Raw genomic sequence first — 27673 nt, forward strand, 5'->3', positions numbered from 1 at the left:
ACAAGGCTCCAGGAATTGATGGAATATTAATTGCGATGTTTCAACAAACAGATGCAGTGCTGGAGGTGCTCACTCATCTATGCTAAGAAATATGGAAGACAGCTTCCTGGCCAACTGATTGCAAGAGATCCATATTTATGCCTATTCTCAAAAAAGGTGATCCAACCAAATGTGTAAATTATAGAACAATATCATTAATATCACACCCAAGCAAAATTCTGCTGAAGATCATTCAAATACAGCTGCAGCAGTATATCGACAAGGAACTGCCAGAAATTCAGTCCGGTTTCAGAAGGGGACGTGGAACCAGGGACATCATTGCTGATGTCAGATGGATCCTGGCTGAAAGCAGAGAATACCAGAAGGATGTTTACCTGTGTTTTACTGACTATGCAAAGGCATTCGACTGTGTGGGTCATAACAAACTATGGATAACACTGCGAAGAATGGGAATTCCAGAACACTTAATTGTGCTCACGAGGAACCTTTACATAGATCAAGAGGCAGTTGTTCAGACAGAACAAGGGGATACTGATTGGTTTAAAGTCAGGAAAGGTGTGTGTCTGGGTTGTATTCTTTCACCATACCTGTTTAACCTGTATGCTGAACAAATGATACAAGAAGCTGGACCATATGAAGAAGAAAAGGGCATCAGGATTGAAGGAAGACTCATTAACAACCTGCGTTATGCAGATGACACAACCTTGCTTGCTGAAAGTGAAGAGGACTTGAAGCACTTACTAATGAAGATCAAAGACCACAGCCTTCAGTATGGATTACACCTCAACATAAAGAAAACAAAAATCCTCACAACTGGACCAATGAGCAACATCATGATAAACGGAGAAAAGATTGAAGTTGTCAAGGATTTCATTTTACTTGGATTCACAAACAACAGCCATGGAAGCAGCAGTCAAGAAATCAAAAGACACACTGCATTGGGCAAATCTGCCGCAAAGGACCTCTTCAAAGTGTTGAAGAGCAAAGATGTCACCCTGAAGACTAAGGTGCGCCAGACCCAAGCCATGGTATTTTCAATCGCATCATATGCATGTGAAAGGTGGCCAATGAATAAAGAAGACTGAAGAAGAGTTGACACCTTTGAATTGTGGTGTTGGCAAAGAATTTTGAATATACCATGGACTGCCAAAAGAATGAACAAATCTGTCTTGGAAGAAGTGTGGCCAGAATGTTCCTTAGAGACAAGAATGGCCAGACTGCGTCTTACATACTTTGGACATGTTGTCAGGAGGGATCAGTCCCTGGAGAAGGACATCGTGCTTGGCAGAGTATAGGGTCAGCGGAAAAGAGGAAGACCCTCAACAAGACGGGTTGACACAGTGGCTGCAACAATGAACTCAAGCATAACAACAATTGTTAAGGATGGTGCAGGACCGGGCAATGTGTTGTTCTGTTGTGCATAGGGTCGCTATGAGTCAGAACTGACTCGATGGCACGTAACAACAACAACAACATGTGTCAAGTGCTATAATAAAGGTAGCTTCATTTAATTAACACACCACTGCTGAGGTAGGCATTATCATCTCCATTTTAACAGATGAGGAACCTGCCACTCAGAGACTTGTCAAAGTCACAGAGCTAATTAGCCATACACTGAGCCAATATTTAAACTCAGATCTCTAATTCCAAAATCATTCTCTTTCCGCTAACCAAAAACTTGCTTCTTTTCACAAGAAGGACCATGTTGACTATGACAATATAACCTTAGTCCCTCAAGTCACAGAACATTGTTGGCTTGTATATAATCCTTTTGAGACTCAATAATTTCCTGCTTTGAATTTTTTTTTTTTTTTTGATACCATTAATCTTCATTAATGCAAGCATGCTGAATTACAGGGTGTTTAGATTTTTGGTTGGTAATATGAATTTTGAGAAATATTATGTGGGAATTTATATTCCCACAAAACTCGGGGCTTTTTTGGGCACCATGATTGGTGGGCACCCATCTTTTCCACCAGACCTGGGTGCCAGGATGTATTGTGGGGTGCCTTCCATTGGGATACATTGGGCATCTCTGGTTTTCTAAATATGACACACACAAAAAACACAACAGAACAAAACGCATCAGGGCACACTAACTAGGAAGCCATAAATATACTTACAAGGCTTATCTAGCTGTACAAAAGCCAAAAGAGACAAAAATTTTTACCCAATCACACTTCCTGGATGCGCTACCTCACATTTAGCCTGATACCCAATGTATTTTGCTTCAATGAACATTCCTTTCACCTTTCACTGTTACACAAGTCCCCACTGGAGGGCAGCAAATACCTTTACTGGGAAAAGGAGAGTCTTTTTTTTAAGAAACCTGAGAGCCGGGAAAAACAGATGGGAAACTATTGTCCCATGAATCCCGAAAGGGATTTATTAACTTCAATTCATTTAACTGGTACCCTTCTCTTCCACCATTAAGAAGGAACACGTACCTGCAAAATAGTTGAGGAATCTATCTTCTCTTCCAAAGATGTCCGATGGCTTTATGATAGTGGCTTCCGGAAATGTATCTCTCACTTCTTTCTCTCCAACAGCCTAAATAAACAACCAAAAAAACGATTCCAGGTTCTGAGATGAGTGAACAAAGCTCCCATTCTTTCTACTATCAGGACCCTACTTGTGTTTGAAAAGTCATACTATCTGCCAGATTAAGGTCATCATTTTATTCATAAAATGTACATAAAATTTTTAAAAACACACAAAAATGCCCTGCTACTTTATAGCTCTTGTTGGGTTTCTGCACATTTTTATCCTCAGGACGCTTACACTAAGCCAAGCCAAGCCAAGCCTGTTGCCATCAAGTCGATTTCAACTCATAGTGACCCTATAGGTCAGAGTAGAACTGCCCACAGAGTTTCCAAGGAGTGCCTGGTGGGTTTGAACTACTGACCTTTTGGTTAGCAGCCGCAGCACTTAACCACTATGCCAGCAGGGTTTCCCTTACACTAAGGGAGGAGAAAAATCAGAGTAGAAATTTTGCAGCCTTCATTTTTTCTTCTAATCACAGATTCTCTAGTTGGTGTCAACAAGCTAACAGCCTGCCAAAGAAAGGAGAGGGAGGTGGCAGTGGGCTAATAATGTTAGTAGCAGCAGTGTATACCTATCCAGAGGCGGTCACGGGTAAAGTCACTGTCCTACCTGATCTCCAATGCTGCAACATCCCTGATTGTTACCATCTACTAACCTTGGACCTCTCAGTTCCTTCAGCTTCTCAACTTCAATAACCTCCTCTCCCGCCTACTTCTGCCACTCTAAACACAGTCACACCACGGATCAAATCAACACCCGAAAAGCGCCCTTCCTCTGAAACACTAAATGAAAACATCCTACTCTCAGATGACAATCTCCTATGTTTCTAGCCTGTTTGTCCTTTGTTCATCTGTTCCTCAACCTTCTCAAGAACTCTAGTCCACTGACTCTGCTTTCTCCCTTTATCACTCTCTCTTTATTCCAGATTAGATTCCATGGCCCATTTTTTCAATCCCTCTGTTATCAATATTGTATATTACCTTTCCCCTTTGTCCTTTACCCACCAGGCAAAATCCCAATCCTGGAGAAATCCCATTAGACATGGTCTTTTCAATTGCCTCATACGTGTGCAAAAGTTGGATAATGAAAAAGGAAGAGAGAAGAACTGATGCATTCAAACTGTGGTGTTGGCAAAATATACTGAATATATGGTGTTCTGCCAAAAGAACAAACCAATCAGGATGTTTCTTAAATATAAGGATGGCAAGACTTCTACTTGCTTACTTTGAACACATCATCAGGAAAGATCAATTGCTAGAAAAGGACATCATGTTCAACAGAGTAGTAGGCCAACAAAACATGAGAGAAACCCTAAGATGGACTGACACAACAGTTCCAACAACGGGCTCGAACACACCAACAAACATGAATATGGTGTAGGATCAGGCAATATCTCATTCTGTTATACATAGTTGCCATGACTCAAAGGCCACTAATAACAACACCTTGCCCTTTTTCCCGTTACTCCATTCACCAGGTAAACTCCCAATCCTAGAAGAATCCCGTTAGCCAACTTCATTGAGCCGTGCATTCCCGCTGCCTTCAGCAGCTGAGGAAAATGAATAAAAATCATAAATTGGTACCATTATAAATTTATGGCACCTATTTTAACTGAACCATCAACATTTCCCAGAAATACTGTTTTCCTCCTCTAATTTACTCTTTCCTTCAGTTCTCTTTGAATTTCAGAACTCCCTTTCTTTCCTCTTCCCTTCAGTACATGACTTCGCTTTCTAATTCAAACAGAAAATATAAGCCGGCAGAAAGAAACCACCTCCAGGCCCCCATCAAATCTACAAACTCGGTGTACACGCCACCACTTGCTTCTCCTTTCTTATCACAACAGAGGAGTGACAGTATTGGAGCTCAACTTCTCTCACTTTCTCTGCACCTGCCCAACTTACTCTCTCGTATCTTCAGTTTCACCCTCTTTACCAGCTCCTCCCACCAGCATTAAACTATGTCAAGATCTTCTATTTTAAAAGAAAAAAAATTTTTTTTTCCAACTCCACATCCCTTTCCAGCTATCTACCCTCTCTATCTCTTCTTCCTCTCCCAGCCAAACTGCTTGAAAATGTCGTCTACCCTCACTGTCTCCACTGCCTCGGCTCCCACTCACTCTTCACTCACCTGTACTCTGGATTCTAACTCGCACTTGCATGAAACTATTCTTGATAAGTCACCAATGACCTCCATATTAATAGGTCCACAGGTAACTTTACAGTTCTCATCTTACTTTTCTTCTCAGTAGCATTAAATACACGGAGCCACTCCTTCCTTCTTGCAACACTGTGGTCGCTCAGCTTTTATAACATCATACTCTCCTGGTTTCCCTCTCACTGCTCTATGTCCACTCCTTAATCTTTTTGTTGTTTTTTACAGGTGCCTCCTCCTCTACAAGATCACTAATCAGTAGTATTCCTCTGAGTCCAGTCCAAGGCCCTCTTTTCAATCTACACTTCTTCACTATACCATCTTATCCTCTCCCAATGCTGATCACTCTCAAATTTATCTCCAACCCAGACCTGAGCTCCAGGATCATAAATCCCATTCACTACTGTTACCTGGAGGTTAACATGCATTTGAAATGCAACCAGACCCCAAAAGTGGATCACCATCTTCCATTCTCTGTAAAATAGTCTTTGTCAGTCTTTGCTGCACACGGAATTACCCAAGGAGAGTTAAAAAAAATACACTGATGCCCAAGTTCCATCACCAGAGGCTCTGTTTTAACTGGTCTAGGGTGCAGCCTGGGCATAGGATTTTTAAAAACTCCCTCAGTGATTCTAGTGTGCAGCAAAGGCTAAGAACCACTGCCCTAAAGCCTATTCCTTCTCAAGTGTTTCTCATCTTATGAAGTAGTACCACCATTCACCCAGTGGCTTAAGCCACAGGGCTGAACACCTTCGACTCTTCTCTCTCACCACTGACTCCTCCTTCTTTCCAAACATTTATGAAATTCAGGTAATTCTGTGAGCGGTAGGGCAAAGGTGCATGCATACACATGCACCATCTCCCTCGCTCTCCCTCTCCACAATGTAGTATGAAAATCTGACACCTGAACGCACCTAAAGCCAGCTCTGTGACTACAAGAAACAAAGCTTACAAAAACAGACAATCATATCTGAGAGAATCACAGAGAAATGACGCCGGGGCCCTGATGAATGTTGGCACCAATCGGTGCCTAACGTTCCCTACCACGGGATTTTTTCAGATATGTGGGCCTAAAAATTCCCTCTCTTTAAGCCAGCTTGGGTTGGATTTTCTGATACTAACAATATTAACTAATAGGTGCTCTCTCTCCCCTATTATATGCTCCTACAGCACAGCTTACCACTTTGCAACACTTGGTACATCTGAAATTGTTTTCCTCAAAGGACCAGAAAGCTTGAAGTGGGCTAGGACCCTGTCTGTTTTATTCACTACTCTATCCCCAGCGACCCCTAGCACAATAGTTGGCACATGAAAAATGAAAAAAAAAAACCCCATTGCCGAGTTGATTCTGATTCACAGCAACCCTACATGGCAGAGTTGAACTGCCCCATAGAGTTTTCAAGGACTGGCTGGTGGATTCAAACTGCCAACCTTTTGGTTGGCAGCTGTAGCTCTTAACTGCTATGCCACCACGGTTTCCGGCTGGCACACAGCAGGTGCCTAATAATTTTTTAGAATACATTAATGCAGTAGGCCAAAAAAATAGAGCCATTGTCAAGGAACACTGATGCCCTTATCAGGCTGATCCAAAACAGGGTCATTATGGCAGAAACCAATTGCCAATGGCAGTCCCAAGTACTGCAATCCCTTCTGAGTCCCTGATAATAAAGACACTTCAGGTTACAGGCTGACTCGAAACCTGAGTGGTCAATCCCTAGGTATGATCTGGGATACGACACGGTTTCTGGAGTATAAAAGCGCTATGTGAGTAGCCATTTCTCTGACAAATATTTATCCCTGTCATCCTCAGCCTTCACATCATCCCTTTAAGAGTGGCATAAAACCATGGCTGGGTAAGGGACAGAGAAAGGTGGTTTTTTAACCTTGGTAGGTGACACAGGTATGATGAGTCTTTTGGCAGGAATCATACTCTACTTTTTTATGACGTTTACTGTGTGATTCTTTTATGCCCCCAAGAAATTTTTAAGCATTTGAGGGAAGGTAATAATATGGTTTACCCATCTTTGAAGCCCCTTAGCACAGTTCTCCACAAACAGAAAGTACTCAACCAAAATGTCAAAATACATACTCTTCTAGTTCTGGATATGGAGAAGTAAAATTCTGGATATGTCAATGAGAAACCCTTCACACTTAAATCATGTCTCAAAGGGGCCAAGAAACTCTGGCTCTGTGAGCCACTTCCAAATCAACATGTTACTTACCTTATTTCTCAGATATCTAGAAGAGCTTTTAATATCAGCATTCAGATGAGACACATGAATCAGTCTTTCAACTCCAGCTTCCTTGGACACTTGAGCAATTGCTTGGGGAATCTTCACAAAGACATCCTCAAAATCAAAATTTCTGGAAGAATAAAGAAGAGATCGGTTAATAACACCAAAATGACTCAGGATTTCAACGTTTCCTAGGATAAGCTGGTTCTCATAAGTGTTGGAATTCATAACAGTTAAACTTTTAAACAGCAATGATTTAACCCAAAGTCCAAATTAATGTCGTTGTTTTAATTCTACAGGTCTGCTTACTGTCATTACTATACGTAATTTACGCTGGTGGCACAGTGGTTAAGAACACAGCTGCTAATCAAAAGATTGGCGGTTCAAAACCACCAGCGGCTCCTTGGAAACCATATGAAGCAGGTCTACTCTGTCCTATAGTGTTGGTATGAGTCAGAATCAACTCGATGGCAACAGTATAAGCTATAAATCCATCATGCAAAATATTCCATCATGCTGAGGCCCTTTAAATAACCTGGGTGCACTGGCTGGGAACAGAGCGTGTTGGGGAGCAGAGAGGGAAATCACTTCTTGTCCCCGCACCTCCGTCTCCTCAGGGGGAAAAAAAAACACTAAAAAAATCAGTTGCTGATTTAATTCAACAACATTAACTAAATGCTTACTCTGTACAAGAAACTGTATTAGTCATTATAGGGGATATTTAAGACTAGATGACCCTCCAGTTATCAGAGAGCTGATAAAATATATGATGACACAGACACATATGTAAATAAATTTAAGTCCAACTTTAATAAATGCCATAAAAGAAGTACAAACAAAGTGTTGTGGGATCATAGGAGTAAAACATTATTTTCTGATAAACAACTCACACAAAGGCTAAAGAGAACTGCTCAAACCAGTACTCATACCATTTTCAATTAGCATTGTAAAGAACAGATCTAGAATACTGTCCAGATCTAGAGCCAGTGCTCATCAAAGAACAGCAGAACAGGCAAAATCCTACCTCCTAATTCCATCCCAGATGGACAGATCCAGGCACAAGTCCAATATGGGGCATTCTGTCAAGTTGATGGCACTAACCACACTGACTCAACCCACACTGGCTTTTTACGAGCAGCACATCATGCTGCTGACATAGGTCAGACTTAATGCCAACTACATACCCTGGTGGCGCAGTGGTTAAAGGGCTCAGCTGCTAACCAAAGGATCAGCAGTTTGAACCCACTAGCTGCTCCTTGGAAACCCTATGAGGCAGTTCTACTACGTCCTATAGGGTCGCTATAAGTTCGAACTGACTCAAAGGCCAACCGGTTTGGTTTTTTTTTAGACATCAACAAGGTATCTTAACGGGTCACTGGGTATGTAAATGGTTGTTCAATCAAAGCTTATTGATGGACTATTGAAAACGTCACCCCTATAATGCCTGGCATATTGAACGTGCTCAGTAAATGTCTACTGAACCATAACAATTATGCGGAGAAGAAACGAGAGTCAAAGACTTACCTAGTTTCCCAGTCTTGCCCAACAAGATTGATGACCACGTTGCTGTGTTCCACCGCTCTTCGGATGGAATCTTTGTCTCTCCCATTCCATTCCTGTAATGACAATAGCTGATCAGGTGAAAACATAAGGGGTGCACCCTGCGCTTAACACTCGTATAGCCCTCCCAGGCGAGCTTCAAAATGAGCCATCTGTTGTAGTCAAAATACAGTGTCATTTCATACAGGCTCCATTTATTATAATAGAAATAATTCTGAGGTCTCAAACTCTCTTCTGATTCTCTGACTCTTCTATAAGCAAACAAGTCAAAGTACATTTACTCAGGTAATCAAATGATGGAACTAGAAAAGAGGCTGTTCACTCCTAATGGAGAATATCAAATGCCAACGGTGAGAGAGGAAGAATCCAAGATGACTCAGGGTGGAGGAGCTTACAGCACAGCTGCATGAATGGCCCTAGAGCAGTGCCTGAAGAAAAGAAATCAAAAGTAAACCAAATAAATTCCCTGGAATAAGGCCCAGAAGGCAGTCAGGTTGGTAAACCAAGTGGCTGTTCAGATAGCACTTTCAAACAGAGACTAAAGACAGGAAACAGTATCCTACACCTAAAAGGTCCCTCTTTCTCAAAAACAAATAATAATGAAGTCCCTCTGCTATATTGCCCCTATACTTTCCCTTTCCTAATAATTATTGGAATCAAGTTATGCATTTAGAGTCTGTACTCCCTGTTAAGACTACAAGCTCTCTGCAGTCTTGTTCATCAAGACGTCCTCAGAGCTTAAATCAATGTCAGGCACATGGCAGACACTCAACAAACATCTGCGGAAAAATGGAATAAATGTTATATGTTTCAATTCCAATGATTTCACATTGGCAACCTAGTAAAAGTTTTCACCTGTCACTTGTGAAACACTTTAATTCTGAGGACATGACAGGTGACCCATAAACTTTAAGTCACAAAGAAGTAGGAAAAAGCTAAGCTCCTATAACTGTAATATCAAGAAAACAGTTGAGAATAAGATTTTGGAAGAGAAACATTTTAGAAACAAGAAATTTCCAATATAAGCATTATGCTTTGCTTTTGAAAATTCAGTAAAGAATGAAAATACTATTAAAAATAAGGAGTACAAACATAATCTGTACAAAAGTAACACCAGAGATGTTGAGCATAGTTACCAAACATTTTTTTAAAGGGAGAAGTATGTAAATGGAAGAGCTCAGTTCTATAAGAGTTGCTGGGAAAAAAAAAAAACAACAGTTGGCCTAAGCATCAAGGCCCAGGGCAGTGTTTCTCAATAGTAAAGTTGCAGGCATTTTGGACAGCACAACTCTTTGTGAAAAGGGGCTATTTTGTGCACTATAGGACACTTAGCATCCCTGGCCCCTGACTAATAAACCAGCATGGCTCTCCAGTCATTGTGGAAAACAAAAAGGTTTCCATGTATTTTTACTGACTCCCTTGAAGGAGTGGTGTCCACCCTCCTCCCCTGCACTTCCTTCTCCCTGACCTGCCCTGCTAGGAACTACAGGTCTAAAGAGCAGCCTGAAGATTAAAGAATGATGACAGAGAATGCTCAGAAAGGGCTGTTCTAAATTATGCCAAGCAAATCAAGTTATAAAACATCCTATTTGTGATATTCTGTCTATTGCACAACTGTCCAATAGAAACATAACACAAGGCACATATGTAATCCTGAATTTTCTAGCAGTCACATTAAAAAGAGTAAAGAGAAACAGGTGAAATTCATTTTAATAACTGTCATGGATTAAATTATGTCTCCCCAAAAATGTGTGTATTAACTTGATTAGGCCATGATTCCCAGTATTCTGTGGTAGTCCTCCATTTTGTGATTGTAATTTTATGTTGAAGAGGATTAGGGTGGAATTCTAACACCCTTACCAGGTCACATCCCTGATTCAAAGGGAGCTTCCCTGGAGTGTGGCCTGCACGAACTTTTATCTCACAAGAGATAAAAGGAAAGGGAAGCAAGCAGAGAGTTGAGGACCTCATACCACCAAGAAAGCAGCACCAGGAGCAGAGCTCATCCTTTGGACCAGGAGCCCCTGCACCTGAGAAGCTCCTCAATCAGGGGAACATTGAGGACAAGGAATCATCCTCCAGAGCTGACAGAGAGAGAAAGCCTTCCCCTGGAGCTCACATCCTGAATTTGGACTTGTAACCCACTAGACTGTGAGAGAATAAATTTCTCTTTGTTAAAGCCATCCACTCGTGATATTTCTGTTACAGTAGCACTAGATGACTAAGACAATAATTTATTTAACTCAACATATCCAAAATATTATTTCAACATATAATAAATGTAAAATATTAATGATATAGTGCACGTTATTTTCTTTGTATTAAGTCTTTGAAATCTAATGTGTATTTTACCCTTACAACACAACTCAATTCAGACTAGCCACATTTCAAGTGCTCAATGCCGTAAGTGGTTAATGGCTACCATACTGGACAGTGTAAGTCTAGAGCCAGGGCTGGCAAACTATGGCCCACAGGTCAAACCCAGCCTGCAGCTTAACTCTGTAAATAAAGTTTTACTGGAATATAACCATGCCCAATCATATATGTATTGTCTACGGCTGCTTTCAGGCTAAAACAGCAGAGTTGAGTAATTATGATAAAGACCCTATGGCCCACAAAGTATAAAATATTTACTATCTGGCCCTTTATAGATAAAGTTTTTACGAGCAACACATGGGATGCAGGAACCTAGCTGAAGGAATGCCTTTTGGGTGGAGGATGCCCTTGGTCCATTCTGTGGTGAAACTGTTGCTTTATTACGCTGCTTCTCTCTCCTAAAAAAGGTTTAATGATTTACATTTTTTAGCTCTAATAACCAGTCACAATGGCTCTTACCAGGAAGATAATCTGGCCCAGGTCACCCATGGGACGAAGGTACATGAGGTCATATGTATCACACCGATAGGGTATGATCACCTGTGACCCCATACGACCTAAAAAAGATGGAGTGAAACAAGAATCAACATCAACATATGGATACATTATAAGACAATGACTTGGTAAATATTTAAATTCTGGTGTGATATGCGAATTGGTATTATGTTTGACAAAAAAACATACTGTGCCATGCTAAAGATGCCATAGGAGCCGTGGTGGCACAGTGGGTAAGCGCTTGGCCGCTACCAGACAGGTCAGCAGTCTGAATCCACCAGCTACTCCACGGGAGAAAGACGCGGCAGTTTGCTAAAGATTTACAGTCTTGGAAGTCCTATAGGGCAGGACTACTCTGTCCTATAGGGTTGCTATGATTCGAGTATCAACTCAACACCAATGAGTTTGCACTCAAAATGCCGTAACTTTTCAGAGTTCTCTATGCCCGTCTTAACATCCTACGATGAAATCTGTACGAACCAGAACTCGACAGGACTGCCTTGTTTTTCCAGATCTTGAAAGTTTTCCGCCTTTAACACGGTGCCGTCTAACTACTTTTCTACCGCTAGTTTTAGTGGAAAATATTTGTGCTTTCCTTCTCTGACAGGTTTATGCCTTACACAGGCGCTGGCTTTCGCAGCTTTTACTGTATATTGTTTGGAAGCATGGGTATGCTCTTAATGCCACAGTAGATAAAAATTACATAATTTCAAGATAGGAATTTAAAATGTGAAGAAACATTCTCATGGCCTTTCATCAGGCAGCCCTAGTAAACGCCAGTAGAGCATATCGAATTCTAGGAACTTCACTTACCAAGGTGGTTGACAACATATCGGCCCAGGAATCCTGTCGCTCCAAACACGGTGGCCACAATCCCACTGACTGAGGAACGCCCACCTTTCCCGTGAGGCCTGAGCACATGATGAAGCTGGCGCTGGGGGGGGCCAGGAAACACGGATGTGGCTATTGCAGTAATACCAGAACCTTAAACAAAACACCAGAGTAGAAAAATGACAGATGTTGATCCAAAATGCTATGAATACAAGTAGCTTCTTTCCCTGGAAACCTGTAATATTAGTTTGCTACCAATCTTTCATTAGTTGTTAAGTGCCAACATAATAAGAAACACAAGTTTAAAAAAAAAAAGGAAACGCAAATTATTCCAACAAAGAATTCACCCGACATGTGGATATACATTAAAATTAGAAAGTAAAGCCCCTGCTCTACTTACCTAGGAAGATACAGCACAGAAAAAAAATTAAATGGATATTTACAGAGTATAAACTTCTACAGTCAGGGAGGTGAGAGAATGCAAAATAAGGGAGCAAAAATCAAATGGATCTAACATGAGGAAGGATTCCTGAAAAAACTGTTTTGAAAAAGGTTTTAAGAAGAATAATAGAGACTTCTAAGTTAACACATAACACGTATAATAACGCAGATGTGGAAATAAATATGCCTGGTGTGGGGGAGCCACAAAACATTTACCTGGAAGACTGAAAATGATGACTATGAAAAATAAAGTTAATGATACAGGTTGGAGGCAGAGAACTGTTAGAAGAGAACATTAAAAATGATTTTCTGGCTTCTAAAAAGGTTAATAGCCAGTGATTTGTCAGACCTTCCACTATTTCTTTTTCATAGAATTACTTGGTGCTAGAAGAAACCTAGCACCAAGTAATCCCTGCATCAATGCTTACGTCTTCTCTATGGCATGTGAACAAAGAGCTCAGGTGGCCTTAGCCTGATCACCTGCAGGGCTGGAAAACACTACTTCCTGCACTGGCCCATTCTGATTTGAGCCACTCTAACAAAAGTTCTGCCATATGGGCATCAATGACTGCTTCCCAGCAGCTCTGAACCCTAGATGCCTCTAAAATACCACAGAACAAGTCTAATCCCTCTTTCACATTTAAAGGCAGCAATTATATTCCCGCTAAGTATTCTCTTCTCCAGGCTAAGTTCCTTTAACTAGTCTTCATATGGCAGAAATGTACATCCCCTCTGGATAACTCCAATTTTCAAGTCCCTTCTAACTCATTCTGTTAAGCAAAAGGTCGGCGGTTCAAATCCACCAGCTGCTCCTTGGAATCCTATGGGGCAGTTCTACTCTCTTCTACTGGGTTGCTATGACTCGGAATCAACTCAACAGCAACCAGTTTTCTAACTCATTACAGCAAGTTACCTAACTTCCGTGTAATACACAGAAAACAACTCAAAGGGCTTAAAGTGCTGAAAACTTTTCTACTTCGAGCACCAAAGTTTAGACTTTAGGTCTAGTGCTTTCTAAATCCAGAGAAAGCTGAAAGAGACAAATAGGAATTGCTTTAGAAAATGCAACATTTGTTTTCTGGGGATAACTTCCCTGTGACACTCTGCCTTGAGCTGTTTTTCCATATCGAAAAGTATGGAATTGGAAAAAAGAGCCTAGCTCACCACACAGTGAATGAAATCACAGAGATTCAAAGCAAGCATCACAAAGCAGATGTACAGTAACAGCTAAACTTGCAGAGCTCTAACCAGGTGCCAGGCACGGTGCTAAGTGTTTGATATTATTATCTTATTTAATGCTATCTGTACCCCCACTTTACAGATGAAGAAGCTAAGGCTCCGAAAGTGACTGGCCCAAAGTCATGCAGCTAGTAAGTGGCAGAACCAGCTGATTCTAGCCTGCACTCTTAGCCCTGTGGCAATACTGCATCTCCCAGGCTACTTGACAAATGGCAAGTAAATACCCATCATGGTAGTAAGAACAGCTAACAAGAAAAAAGATGTGCAATTATTGGTACTTTGTCCTGGTAGCTTTGGTAAAGCTCTTTTTAAAACCGATTGGCCTGGTACTTGTCCATAACAGGCTGGTGGTCAAGGTATAGTAAAGAAAGTAACCAAAAAGAAATAAAGGGTGCTTTTGGGTTAACGGGTAAGACAGATATAGTGAATACAGTCTTACAGACAGTAGTATAGCATATGCTTATGTTAGATATAAGTGAAGGCAGGGGACGAGAGTTCACAGAACAAGGACATCAGTGAAGGGACCGGCCTTAGGTCAGAACAGGAGAGAAGTCAGAGCACTACAAGAATAAGAACGGGTCAGCTGTTAGATTTTTATGGTGGGAAAAAGATGCTCTTCTCATCTGATTCCTTTTATTTCTCTGTAAAGCTGAGGATGAGACACAAGCACACATTCAAAGTTTTAGGAGACTGGCAATGTTAAACAATCATTATGGAAGGCGGGAAAACAAATTTCCTGGAAAAATGTAGTGCTGAAAATACACTTGAGATTTGTGTTCATGGATTTAAAATAAAGCCATTAGTCGGGCTGGATTTTTGCCCAGCCCTGTTCTAAGGTACAAGCAAGAAGTGGAAATCTTGGCTGAACCAAGGTTGATGTTTTTTTATGAAAAGGGGAGAAGGGCTGGGGAGTTCAGAACATACAAAGGGGAATGATTAGTGTGATGAGTAAGGAAGGAAGTGAGGGCACAGGAGATGGCAGAGTCAATGAACTGAAAGCACTGATGGCGTTTAAGAATTATTAGTCAAAATAATTAGTATATTAGTATTAGTAATAATTAGTATATTATTAGATAATATTAGCATCACAAAGGGAGTACATGTACGCAAAGCATTTAGCACATTACCTAGGATACATTAAGCACTCCATGAATAACAGCTGCTTATATTTACTATTAGTTCGGAATTCCTCAAAAAGTAAAGTTACCACTAACCTCACAAGGTTATTTGTTTTTTCAACAATTATGGACCAAGCACTTATACAGAAACTGTGACTACCACAGTAAAAAAGACAAAGTCCCTGCCCTCATGGAGTTTATATTTTAGAGGGTTGCTACGAGAATAATACATGAGAAAGTATCCGTCATGGTGCCTTGCAAATAGTATCAAACCAAACCCAATGCGTCAAGTCGATTCCGATTCACAGCAACCCTACAGGAACGTGAGTACAACTGCCCCATAGGATTTCCAAGGCTGTAATCTTTACAGGAGCACACCACCAGGTCTTTTCTCCTGCAAAGTAGCCAGTGGATTCGAACCACCAGCTTTTTGGTCAGCAGTCAAGAGCTTAACCACTGCACCACCAGGGCTCCTTTTCGCAAATAGTAGGCGCTCAACAAATACGTTATTATCCTCTTTGACTCGTTTCTATGTTTTCTTTCATTTATTATGAACACCTCTGGGGAGTCTGTTATTGTTGTCAGGTGCCATCAAGTCAGTTCTGACTCACAGTGATCCTATGTACAACAGAACGAAACACTGCCAGGTCCTGCACCATCCTCATAACTATTGCTATGTTTGACCCCATCGTTGCAGCCACTGGGTCAACCCATCTTGTTGAGGGTCTTCCTCTCTTTTGCTGACCCTCTACTTTATCAACTATGATGTCCTTCTCCAGGGACTGGCCCTTCCTGATAACATGCAAAAGTACATGAGATGAAGTCTAGCCATCCTTGCTTCTAAGGAGCATTCTGGCTGTACTTCTTCCAAAACAGATTTGCTTGTTCTTCTAGGAGTTCACGGCATATTAAATATTCTTCGCCAACACAACTCAAAGGCATCAATTCTTTGGTCTTCCTTATTCACCACCCAACTTTCACATGCATAGTAGACAAGCATGGTTTGGGTCAGGAGAACCTTAGTTCTCAAAGTGACATCTTTGTTTTTTTAACACTTTAAAGAGGTCTTTTGCAGCAGATTTGCCCAATACAATATCTCATTTGATTTCTTGACTGCTGTTTCCATGAGCGTTGATTGTGGATCCAAGTAAAATGAATCTTTGACAGCTTCAACATTTTTCTCCGTTTTTCATGATGTTGCTTACTGGTCCAGTTGTGAGGATTTTTGTTTTATGTTGAGGTGTAATCCATACTGAAGGTTGTAGTCTTTGATTTTCATCAGTAAGTGCTTCGAATCCTCTTCGCTTTCAGCAAGCAAGGTTGTGTCATCTGCATAATGCAGTTTGTTAATGAGTCTTCCTCCAATCTTAACCACTGCACCACCTGCGCTCCTTTGCTAGCTACTAAAGTAGCTATTAAAATGATCATAAAAGACATTGTGACTCCTAATGTTAAAAAAAAAAAAAAACCAATTCAAAGTGTGTGATACTACATAAACTACCTCAGTTTATAATTTAGTAAACTTTTTTTAACCCTGAGAGAAATTCTGTACTGTTACATATGTCAGCTTTGTAGCAGAAAATTATAGTTGATAATTTTACTTCCTATGATGACCACTGGAGCCCTGGTGGCACAGCGGTTGGCAGTTCGAATCCACCAGCCACTCCTAGGAAACCCTATGGGGCAGTTCTACTTTGTCCTATAAGGTTGCTGTGAGTCAGAATCAACTCAGTGGGAACAGGTTTTTTTGGGTTTATGATGATCATCTATCCCTTGCTGTATAAATACCTCAATTCCAAAGTGGTGCCTTTGGCAATCAACAAGATACAGCAAAGGTAATTAAAAAAAAAAAAGGCATGGGAGTCAGCCAGGCCTGTGATCAAATCACTCTCTACCACATGTAAGCTCTGTGATCTCGAACAAGTAACCTGAGTCTTGGTTTTTCTTCTGTAAAATAGGGATGGCAAAGTCTATCTTCTATCACTGTTGTATGATTCTGAGTCTATAGTGTTTGATTATACTACATACTAGATTTTTCTCTCCAGAATTTACGCAAAAGCATACTTTACCAGAGGCAATACAGCATGGTGGTTAAGGGCTCCAGCGTATCTTGGGGGACATCTAGCTCAATTGGTATAACATAAAGAAAATATTCTACATCCTACTTCGATGAGTAGTGTCTGGGGTCTTAAAAGCTTGTAAGCAGCTATCTGGATGCTCCACTGGTTCTGCCCCGTCTGGAGCAAAGTAGAATGAAGAAAACCAAAGGCATAAGGAAAAGATCAGTCCAAAGGACTAAGGGACCACAACAACCATAGCCTCCACCAGACTGATTCCAGAACAACTAGATGGTCCCCAGCTACCACCACTGACTGCTCTGATAGGGATCACAATAGAGGGTCCCAGAGAGAGCAGAAAAAAAATGTAAAACAAAATTCAAACTCACAAAAAAAAAAAAAACACCAGACTTACTGGTCTGACAGAGACTAGAGAAATCCTGAAACTATGGCACCCAGACACCCTTTTAATTCAGTACTAAAGTCACTCATCAAGTTCACCCTCAGCCAAAGATTAGACAGGCCTATAAAACAAACAATAATACACATAGCTCAACAAGGTATACAAGATTAAATGGGCACACCAGCCCAAAAGCAAAGACAAGAAGGCAGGAAGGGGACAGAAAAACCGGACAAATGAAAATCGGGAACCCGAGGTCGAGAAAGGGAGAGTGCTGACCCATTGCGGGGTTGGCAACCAATGTTACAAAACAATTTGTATATTAATTGTTTAATGAGAAACTAATTTGCTCTGTAAACTTTTACCGAAAGTGCAATAGAAAAAAAAAAACTATTTCCAGGAAAAAAAAAAAAAGCACCAGCATCGTGTGAGTTAAAGACAAGTAAGTTAAAGGAGAGGACCTACAAAAATATCTAAAACTATAGTTAGCAAATAGCAAGTGCTCAATAAGTAGCAGTTACGATTATTCACAAGAAGCCCTGGTGGCACAGTGGTTTAAGTGCTTGACTGCTAACCAAAAGGCTGGTGGTTCTAAACCCAGCAGCCACTCTGCAGTAGAAAGATGCGGCAGGCTGCTTCTGTAAAGATTATAGCCCTGGAAACCCTATGGAGAAGTTCTACCCTGTCCTACAGGGTCACTATGAGTCAGAACCAACTTGACAGTGGTGGGTTTTACTATTATCCACAATCTACATTGTGTCACGCCAATGTAATAATTTAACAAGACCCAACAAATGTCTTTGCAGAGAAGTTATCCACTAGAAATGATATACACCAAGCATCTTCTCAGTGGTGTACAGGAACTCTACCCTACAAGGAAAACCAAAAAAAGGAAAGGATCCTCTGAATATTTCCAGTTCTCACTTAAGCTGAACATCAGAATTAACTGTGGAACGTTTTTTAAATTTAGAGTGCAAGGAACCAATCTCAAAAATTTTTATTCAATAGCTCTGTAAGGGGTCCCAATTTGTACTTTTTTTATAGAGTTCTAAGGGTGCACATGCAACCAATTTTGAGAGCATATGACAGTCTGTAACGACTAAAACACACTGCGGCAAAAAAAAAAAAAATTGGGGGGGTCGACTGGGGCTTGTTTTTGGGTAAGAGGAATAGACGGTGAAAGAATAATGAGGTATAACTGTATTCCTGATTTTCTTTCTTTCTAGCCTTCTGGCGAGTGGAAAAGCAAATATGTATTCTCAATGTAAGGATCATGCGAGTCAGATCCAATCACAAGAGACAGGAAATTGAACAATGCTGAGAAATTCTAAGATATCCTTCATTCTTCTTCTCTCTCCTTTCCATGAAGCTCCTGTTTCTTCCCTCCCCAAACATTCCCTCTCCCTCGACCCTAGTGCCTCCACCTAACACACTATACATCTGTAGAAATGCCTTTGGTTAACAACGTATTTTTATAGATATTGCTTCATTTTATCTTCTCAGAAACTCTCTGAAGTTGAGGTATTCTCATTTCCATTGTGACAAGAAGAATCTACGATTGAGACCAATTAAAGGTTTGCACAAGGTCATAAAACCAATGCATACAGAACCTCTGACCACTAGGTCCTTGTTCGGATCCATTTCCTCCACTACCCTCCTTTTCCGTCCCTTACGGATTCATCCTTCACTTCCTCGCCCTACCCGCCCCCGCCAAAAAAAAAAAACGTTTCTCATAACCCCAAACCGTGACAACCCTGTAAGAATTCTCTCGATCCTTTACCTGCTCTCCCTCCTTCTTCCCCTTTCTCCTCTTCCCTTCCAGCTGCTCACGCTTTTTCAAAGCGGACCCCTTCCCAAAAACACAATATATGAGTGGGGCGGGGGGGGGGGAAGAGATAGGGGAGACTGGCCAAAAGCAGCTCCAGACCTAGAAAAACCAGACTGCCTAGGGTGTCAGCGTGTCCGCTGCAGCACGACAGCACCCCAACAACTTTAAGTGCCCTACTTAGAACCCTGCTCTGGAGCCGCCGTTCCCGATGACTTACGTGACATTGGAAAGTCCCGGAAAACCAGACGATGAACGGCGGCCGCCATCTTTCCCATAATCCCCACGGACACGGCTACGGCTACGGCGACTAATCTGGGCCAAAATTTACCTCCAAACCTGTCTGCGCAGGCGCTGCATGGGAAAAGAAGGCGTGGGTCTGAGGTTAGGTTAGCGTACAGCTGGGGAAAGAGGAAGAGACCGAAGGGGAGGGAAAGTGAACGAGAGGGGGAAGAAATGAAAAGGAGAGAATCGTGGGTCTGATACTCAGACCTGGGATGAACCGTAAAGATAATGTCATATTGTCCATAGGGAACCTGAAGTTCAGTCAGCCAGTGACTCCAAACCAAAAACCAAGCCGGCTGTAGTCGAGTCGATTCCGACTCTTAGCGACACTATAGGACAGAGTAGAACTGCCCGATAGTTTCCAAGGGGCGACTGGTGGATTCGAACTCCCCACCCCTTGGTTAGCAGCCATAGCACTTAAGCACTGCACCACCAGGGTTTCCACGACTTACTCTAGGTTATACAAAATGACAGAACCCGAGCTCGAGGAGTTCAGCTCTCCTGACTGTCAGTGCAGTGCTTCTTGAAATTGTCAGGTAGAGCAGGCTTTGGTGAGACTAGAGAGGAGGCGTGGCCCCTGTGTTTGAGGATTTCTTGAAGAGAAAAACCAGGGCCCAGAAAAGGGGTGGAGGGGCGCGAGGACTAGGAGAAAAAAGGGAAGAGAAATAGAAATGAGGATGTGTATTAGAATGTATTATATGCCCCAGAGAAATAAATGCACATCGAGCCCACCAAGCACATTCAGGCCCTTGCTCTTGTTCATGTTTCCTGGAATGCTCACTCATACGTATGCACAAACTCATGTTTCTGCACAAAGGCAACCTCTTCAGAGACTTCTCTGACCACCCTATCCAAAGTGGTCGTCGTGCCACCGGTGCTTTTTTTTATATAATTATTTATTCATTTATCAAAGCACTTAACAGTACCTGACATACCATAAAAAAATCCGGGCGTTTTTAACCTGGAGTCTGTGATTCATGAGGAAGCTATAGGAGGTCTGAGCCTTTTCAAACGTTATGCAAAATTTAGTGGCCACGTATGCCATCTGGACATTTTTCCAGGGAGAAACTCCAAATGGGTCTCTCTCAAACTTTTTTTTTTTTTTTTTTTTAAACTATGAACCCCTTCGGGAATCTACATTATTCTAGAAAGAGCCATCTGGAGCCTGAAGAGATTCCAGAAAGATTAGACTAAATACTTGCATTTTTAAATATTTTGGTCATACCTGTCAGGAGATAGCAACCAGTGATTGTTGAAGATATTTGCCTTGGGTTTTTCTGAAAACAAGCTAGTTTGGGGGATTTGTCTAGGCTCGGTCATTCTTTTAGTGTTTTTTTTTTTTTCAGGAAGGGAGGGAGCGTGTACAGCTGGTATGGACAAAAGGCCTGGAGTGAGTGTTCTTCTTAGTTGCTGTTGAGTCAACTGGACTCGTGGAGACCTTTCGTGTAACAACGAAACATTGCCTGGTTCTGGTCCATCTTCATGATTGTTGGTAAATGAGTAAAACCATTGCCACTGAGTCAATTCCAACTCATGGCGACTCTACAGAGTGAGTGGGAATTGCCTAATACTAGGCTTGTAATATTGGTTGTTCTACTCTACCCCTCCCCCACTGTTTAAACTACTTAAGAGTCACCTATCAAAATAAATTGAAAGAAAAAGGAAACCCTTGAGAAATTTGATCAGAGAAACTTACTAATGCTAGACTGTGTTATTTTTTTTTTTTTACCTCTTTCTATATTCACTCAGAACTTACCATTTGCTAATATTTGATTCCGAGGTCAATATGAATATTAACATAATATGCTTGTTCTGATAAATCAACAGACCACAGTATTATTAGCAACAATTATGTTATTTGAGCCATCCAAGTCAAACATTCCCTCATGTTCTCACTACTAGTTTCAAGGTTGCATGATACATTTGAAAGAACACTGCGTTAAAGCCTAAGGTATTAGATCCCAGTCCCAGTTCTACCAATTACTAGTTATGACCTGAGCAAGCTTCCACATCTGTCTGAAAGAGAAAATAATGCCTATCCCCTTACCTCAAAAGGTTACTGTGAGGATTCAGATGACATAATGGATGTGAAGGTGTTTTGTCAACCTCAGAGTGCTATAAGCATGTACGTGCAGTCCTATTTGAATATCATTGAAGTATCAAAGTCATGGAAGGTTACAGCTGGAAGGGATCTTAAGAGATAAATCCAATTTCCATTCATCTTAAAGTTGAAGAAACTGAGATCTGATATAAAAGATCACTAATAGAGTAATAAACCAGTCACTTTTGAATTCGAATTAGGATTTTAATCTTAATCTTGTCACCTTGATCAGAAATTGTTTCTGCTTCATGGAAACTCTATATTATACCTATATTTAATCATTAATTACAGACTACCAAAGGTAACATATCTAAAGAGAACGTACTCATAATAAAGTCCTCAAGCCTAGAAGAAATTGCCAACCACAGGCCTCTTGGTCTGAGTTAGCCCAGTAGAGTTCCTGAGGTTGAGGCGTTGCAGAGGACTTTCTAAGAAGAATCAGCTCAGAGAAGACCAGTTTAGGCAAAATACCCCAAATTTTATTTTTGACAACATGGAAGATGCTTATAGGAGTCCCTAGGTGGTGCGAATGGTTAAGTGCTCAGCTATTAGTCAAAAGATTGGCTGTTCAAACCCACCCAGAAGAGCCTCAAAAGACAGGACTGGTAATCTGCTTCCAAAAGCCTTGAAAACCCTATGGAGTAGTTCTGCTCAGTACACATGGGGTCGCCAAGAGTCAGAATCGACTCAATGGTAACTAACAACAAGAAGATGCTTATAGCAATCCAGGCTGGATCCCACAAAATGAAGTGATTCCATGGGCTTTGCTTCAGAAATTAAGTAGACCCTCAATTCCTTTTAATTCTTATTTTCCTCCGTAACCATCTGTATTTGTTAATATACAATACTTACTCTGTTATTTTGAGTGGAATCAATTGGCAAAATCTCCCCCTCCCATATCCCCTACCTAAATTAGACATTCAAAGGAGAGAATTCATATGAAGACAATAAACCTAATCCTTCCAAACTAAAGCAGCAGAGCCTTCGAGTGTGCCTTCACTGTCACCCACTCCCCTTGTCCTTTGACTCATTTCTGGTCAGCTCACCACTGTTGCTATGGAGACAGTGATATCACCAGGTATGATTCTGATGTCACTCTTCAGTCCCAACAAGGGGGAGGTACATGGAAGACTGAGGGAGGAAACAAGATCTTGAGCTGAGCAAGAACATCCCAGCATCTTCATTGACTTTAAAAATATATTCTGGAGTCTTCTGTGGCTCACTATTCCAGTGCTACAGAGGTAGGAAATCCCACTGGACTGATAAAACAGCCCATTCTCGAATATTCTGTGGTTAAAAGGCAGAATTCATTGACAGGTGATGGACAACTTTTCATATTCAGCCCAGCCTCTCTCTTCTGCCCAGTCATTTTAAATTTACATCAGAGTCCTCTGGAAATGAATGGCCCTCTCACCTACGATCTTTGCTGCTGAAGTTTTAATTTTCTTGCAACTTCAGCAAAACTTTGATCAGCTTTTGTTGGATCAGATCTCCTTGGCCACCCTTCTGGGAACAGGAGGGGTCTTACTCTCTGCTTCCCAATTTGATGAGAAAGGAAGTTTGATTACCTATGACTTTTCCTTTTCATTGTGTGGCTATTCCAAAAGTTCTTTTCTTTCCGATATCCTAATACCAAAATCAGACTGGTATAGCTCAGAATTCCAATTCTCATCCACTCACTATTTCTGAAGCTTTTGCTAGACTATAACAGAGACCTAGGAAAGGGCAGAATGTATAAGAATGTGGAGAAAGTATCTGTATTAATTAACATGCCTTTAAAGCAAGAAGCTATTACTAAGGGAAAGTGCAAATTAAGGAGATCCACAGGAAAGTTTAACAATGAATAGTGCACTTAGAGAAAAAAATTTAAATACATACACACAAACTTATTTAAGCAAAATGATTTGAAACTCTGATTTCAGCAGCATCTAAATATTGTTTCTACAATGTGCCAGGCACTTACAGAAAGGAAGGAGAAAAAGAGAATAAATATAATACAATATTTAAAAAAAAAAAAAGGGAGAAACTTGTCGCATATGAGTCAATTTCAACTCATGGCAACCCCATGGTCTTCCCTTTTAAAACTGGTAGTAAAACCTGGATGAAAGTTTGCACTGGTGATTGAATAAACCTCAAAACTAGATCAGATATGTTTCAATATAGCAAGAGCTCTATTTATGTTGCCTGCATTTTGAGCTTTTCCATGAGGTTAGGAACCTTGAGCAAAACAGGGGCCCCTTGCTTAAGATGGATACAGGAGAAAAATGTCTTGAGATGGAGCTATGGTCTGGGCTACAGCAACCATAACCAAACCTCCTGTATTGTTCATGCCCTGCCTAGCTGACATTCATGATTTGCTGAGGTAGTAATCATATTGGCATTTTTGGGAAACATTTTAGGTCAATCCCTCTATTAACCATAGGAAAATTTCATAGCTTCCAGGATGTCAAACTGCAGGGCTGGAATATCTAAGGAATACATCCACTAGTTCCAATATTCCCTTTCTGGGCCTCAATTTCTTTATCTGTAAAATTAATGTGTTGGAATAAATAATTTCTAAGGTCCATTTTATCTTTATATAAGTATGTAATTCACTTTCCTCATCAGATTTAAAAAAATAACACAAAGCATCATTTTTTTCTTTCACTTGTCCACCTCAACTCCAGGACATCATTCATTCATTGGTTTCATTGGAACCACTTTAGATTTTCCTTTCTCCTTTTCCACTTCACTATGCCAATGTAGGAGCCCTAGTGGCATAGTGGTTAAGGACTTGGCTGCTAACCAAAAAGTCAGCAGTTCGAATCCACCAGCCACTCCTTGGAAACCCTATAGGGCAGTTCTGCTCTGTCCTATAGGGTCACTATGAGTTGGAATGGACTCGACAACATGGGCATAATATATATAGTATGGGAATGTGTGCTGTGATTCAGAAGTCTGAATATCATCATCATCAAAAAGCATTAAGTAACTATATATGCCATCTACAATAATTTAAGGGGTTTAAAATCTAAAACAAGCTTAATGGATACAGCTAAACATGCAGGGGGCACAAAAAATAGGATAAAAACATTAGGACATATGTAATTGCAAGTGTAGGCTGGATATATATGCCTACTACATGCACTTTGTGCTTGTGAAAGGAATTTTAAGAGCACTTTGAGAAGTCACTTTATTTGTATTATTGTTGTAGGAAGGTAGTAAATTGTTGGGTAAGCAGCTGAGCTATCATAAACTTAACCCCATAAGGAGTCAAGCTTCAAGAAGGTCTGAATATATGGCTTACCACCATAGCAAACTCAAGTAAACCATTTCTTTTTTGTTCTTAGAGTCTCCAATTTAAGAAAAAATTGAGCTATCTGCTATTAGAAATAGGCAATATTGGTATACCTGTTCTTTTATCATAGAATTATTAAGCACCAACTTTAACTTACTAGCTACTATGAAGAATACCAAAACGAATAAGATAATGCCTATGTCCTCATGAAGGCCTCTAATACAGAAGATGACGTACACACAAGCAACTAAACTATTAAATAGAATGTAAAGGTTCAAACGAAATGTGATGGAGACTTAGAGGAGCAATCACGTTCAATTGTTGTTGTTGGTAGGCGGCGCCGAGTCGGTTCTGACTCATAGTGACCCTGTGCACAACATAACGAAACACTGCCTGGTCCTGCACCATCCTAATGATCGTTGTTATGCTTGAGCACATTCTTGCAGCCACTGTGTCAATCCACCTCGTTGAGGGTCTTCCGCTTTTCCGCTGACCCTGTACTCTGCCAAGCATGATGTCCTTCTCCAGGGACTGATCCCTCCTGACAACATGTCCAAAGCATGTAAGACGCAGTCTCACCATCCTTGCCTCTAAGGAGCATTCTGGCCACACTTCCTCCAAGACAGATTTGTTCGTTCTTTTGGGTATTTAGAAAATATTTTGTGGATGGGGCAACTTTTGACTTGCACTGGGAGTTAGAGAGACGTTATTTGGAGGGCTGGGTGGACATTCTGTTGGAATGTCTTAGAGATAGCATAAGTGAAGAGAATTGATCTGGAAGACAGGTTTTGACATTAACTATGAACTCCCATTATAACTCAAAATCAAACCCATCGCCATCGAGTCAATTCCAACTTATAGCAACCCTAGAGTACTGAGCAGAACTGCCCCACAGGGTTTCCAAGGCTGTAAATTTTTATAGAAGCAGACTGCTGCATCCTTCTTCTGTGGATTGGTTGATGGGTTCGAATCGAAGACCTTTGGGTTAGCAGCTGAGTGCTTTAATCACTATGCCACCAGGGCTCCTTCCCATTATAACACCAGAGTATAGATTTCTTTCAAGTCCTCAAAGGATAAATGCTTACGAAGTGTTTTGAGATCCATAAATTCAGAACATTTATTTTCCACTCCAGCTACTTCTCTTCTGATTCCCCATTCAACCAAGTTTGATATTAGGCTAAAAATTTTTCAGTGTCCTCATTGTTAAATCTGACTATATACCAATGATTAGAAAGTAGAGAATAACAATAGTCATTTAAGAAATTATCGACCAAAAGGTAGGACGATTTTTGTCCTCTGCAAACCAACCTATGCACCAAGATCTGGACTCTCCCAAGGCAAAGTCATGGCGGCTCCATAGACACATCCAAACTCCCTGAGAGACCAGATTACTGGGCTGAGGGCTGGGAACCATGGTCTTGGGGGATGTATAGCTCAACCGACATAACATAGTTTATAAAGAAAAGGTTCTACATCCTACTATGGTGAGTAGTATCTGGGGTCTTAAAAGCTTGTGAGTGGCCATCTAAGAAACTCCACTGGTCTCATCCCATCTGGATCAAGGGAAAATGAAGAAAACCTAAGACACAAGGGAAAGACTAGTCCAAAGAACTAATGGACCACAACTACTACAGCCTCCTCCAGACTGAGTCCAGAACAACTACATGGTGCCTGGCTACCACTACTGACTGCTATGATAGAGATCACAATAGAGGGTCCCAGACAGAGCTGGAGAAAAATGTAGAACAAAATTCAAACTCACAAAAACAGACCAGAATTACTGGTCTGACAGAGACTGGAGAAACCCTGAGAGTATGGGGCCCTCGGACACCCTTCTAACTCAGTACTGAAGTCGCTCCTCAAGTTCACCCTTCAGCCAAAAATTAGAAAGGACCATAAAACAAAATGAGACTAAATGGACACACCAGCTTAGGGGCAAGGACAAGAAGGCAGGAGAGGACAGGAAAGCTGGTAACAGGGAACCCAAGGTCGAGAGGGGGAGAGAGCTGACATGTCGTGGGGTCAGCAACCAATGTCACAAAACAATATGTGTATTAGTTGCTTAATGAGAAACTAATTTGCTTCATAAACCTTCATCTAAAGTATAATTAAAAAAAAAAAAGAAAAAAGATCTGGACTTACTCCATGAAATTTGAATGCCATTTTGTGTTCACCACTTGTATGCTACATGTAAAAAATAATAAGTCAAAATCATCTTGTAGTAAGAGTGATATGAGTCATATGTAAAATTAGTTTTTATTTGTGTCTTTTTGTTGCAGATTCCCTATATTACATGGCAGGAGGGGTGGGTAAATTTAGAAATAGTGAAGACAACAACAAATTAATCAAGAGCTTTCCCTATATTTCAGAATCTGTCTTCAGTAAGAGTAAGTAGTCACATAATTTCCTTACTGTTTTACACTAAATTCTCATCCTTGCTTTTTAATTGTGGTATGAACCCTGGTGGCGTAGTGGTTAAGTGCTATGGCTGTTAACCAAGAGGTTTGCAGTTCAAATCCACCAGGCGCTCGTTGGAAACTCTATGGGGCAGTTCTACTCTGTCCTATAGGGTTGCTATGAGTCGGAATCAACTTGACGGCAGTGGGCTCGGTTTTCGGTATGTAGCTTAAGTAAGACAGTTACTCTGACTTTTTCCTTTCCTGTAAGAAGTAATTCATTAGGATGAAATGTAAACTGGAGATTAAGAGACCCAAGCTTCTGGCTTTCACTTGCACT

The 27673-nt window shown here is 40.9% G+C and overlaps 1 protein-coding gene across 1 annotated transcript in view; it reads right to left on the minus strand.

Moving 5' to 3' along the window:
• The window catches only part of NDUFA9 (NADH:ubiquinone oxidoreductase subunit A9), a 41443-nt gene extending 21819 nt beyond the window's left edge, over positions 1 to 19624 (minus strand). The window contains exons 1-6 of the mRNA XM_003410633.4: positions 19495 to 19624; positions 12177 to 12347; positions 11328 to 11425; positions 8457 to 8548; positions 6921 to 7062; positions 2448 to 2550 (exon numbers count right to left, since the gene is read on the minus strand). Of these exons, the coding sequence (XP_003410681.1) occupies positions 2448 to 2550; positions 6921 to 7062; positions 8457 to 8548; positions 11328 to 11425; positions 12177 to 12347; positions 19495 to 19552 (664 nt within the window). The 5' untranslated portion in view covers positions 19553 to 19624. The remainder of the gene's footprint in view (positions 1 to 2447; positions 2551 to 6920; positions 7063 to 8456; positions 8549 to 11327; positions 11426 to 12176; positions 12348 to 19494) is intronic.
• Positions 19625 to 27673: the final 8049 nt, after the last annotated feature.

This window comes from Loxodonta africana, chromosome 4 (genome assembly GCF_030014295.1).
Source record: "Loxodonta africana isolate mLoxAfr1 chromosome 4, mLoxAfr1.hap2, whole genome shotgun sequence".
In the NCBI taxonomy this organism is placed as follows: Eukaryota; Metazoa; Chordata; class Mammalia; order Proboscidea; family Elephantidae; genus Loxodonta; species Loxodonta africana.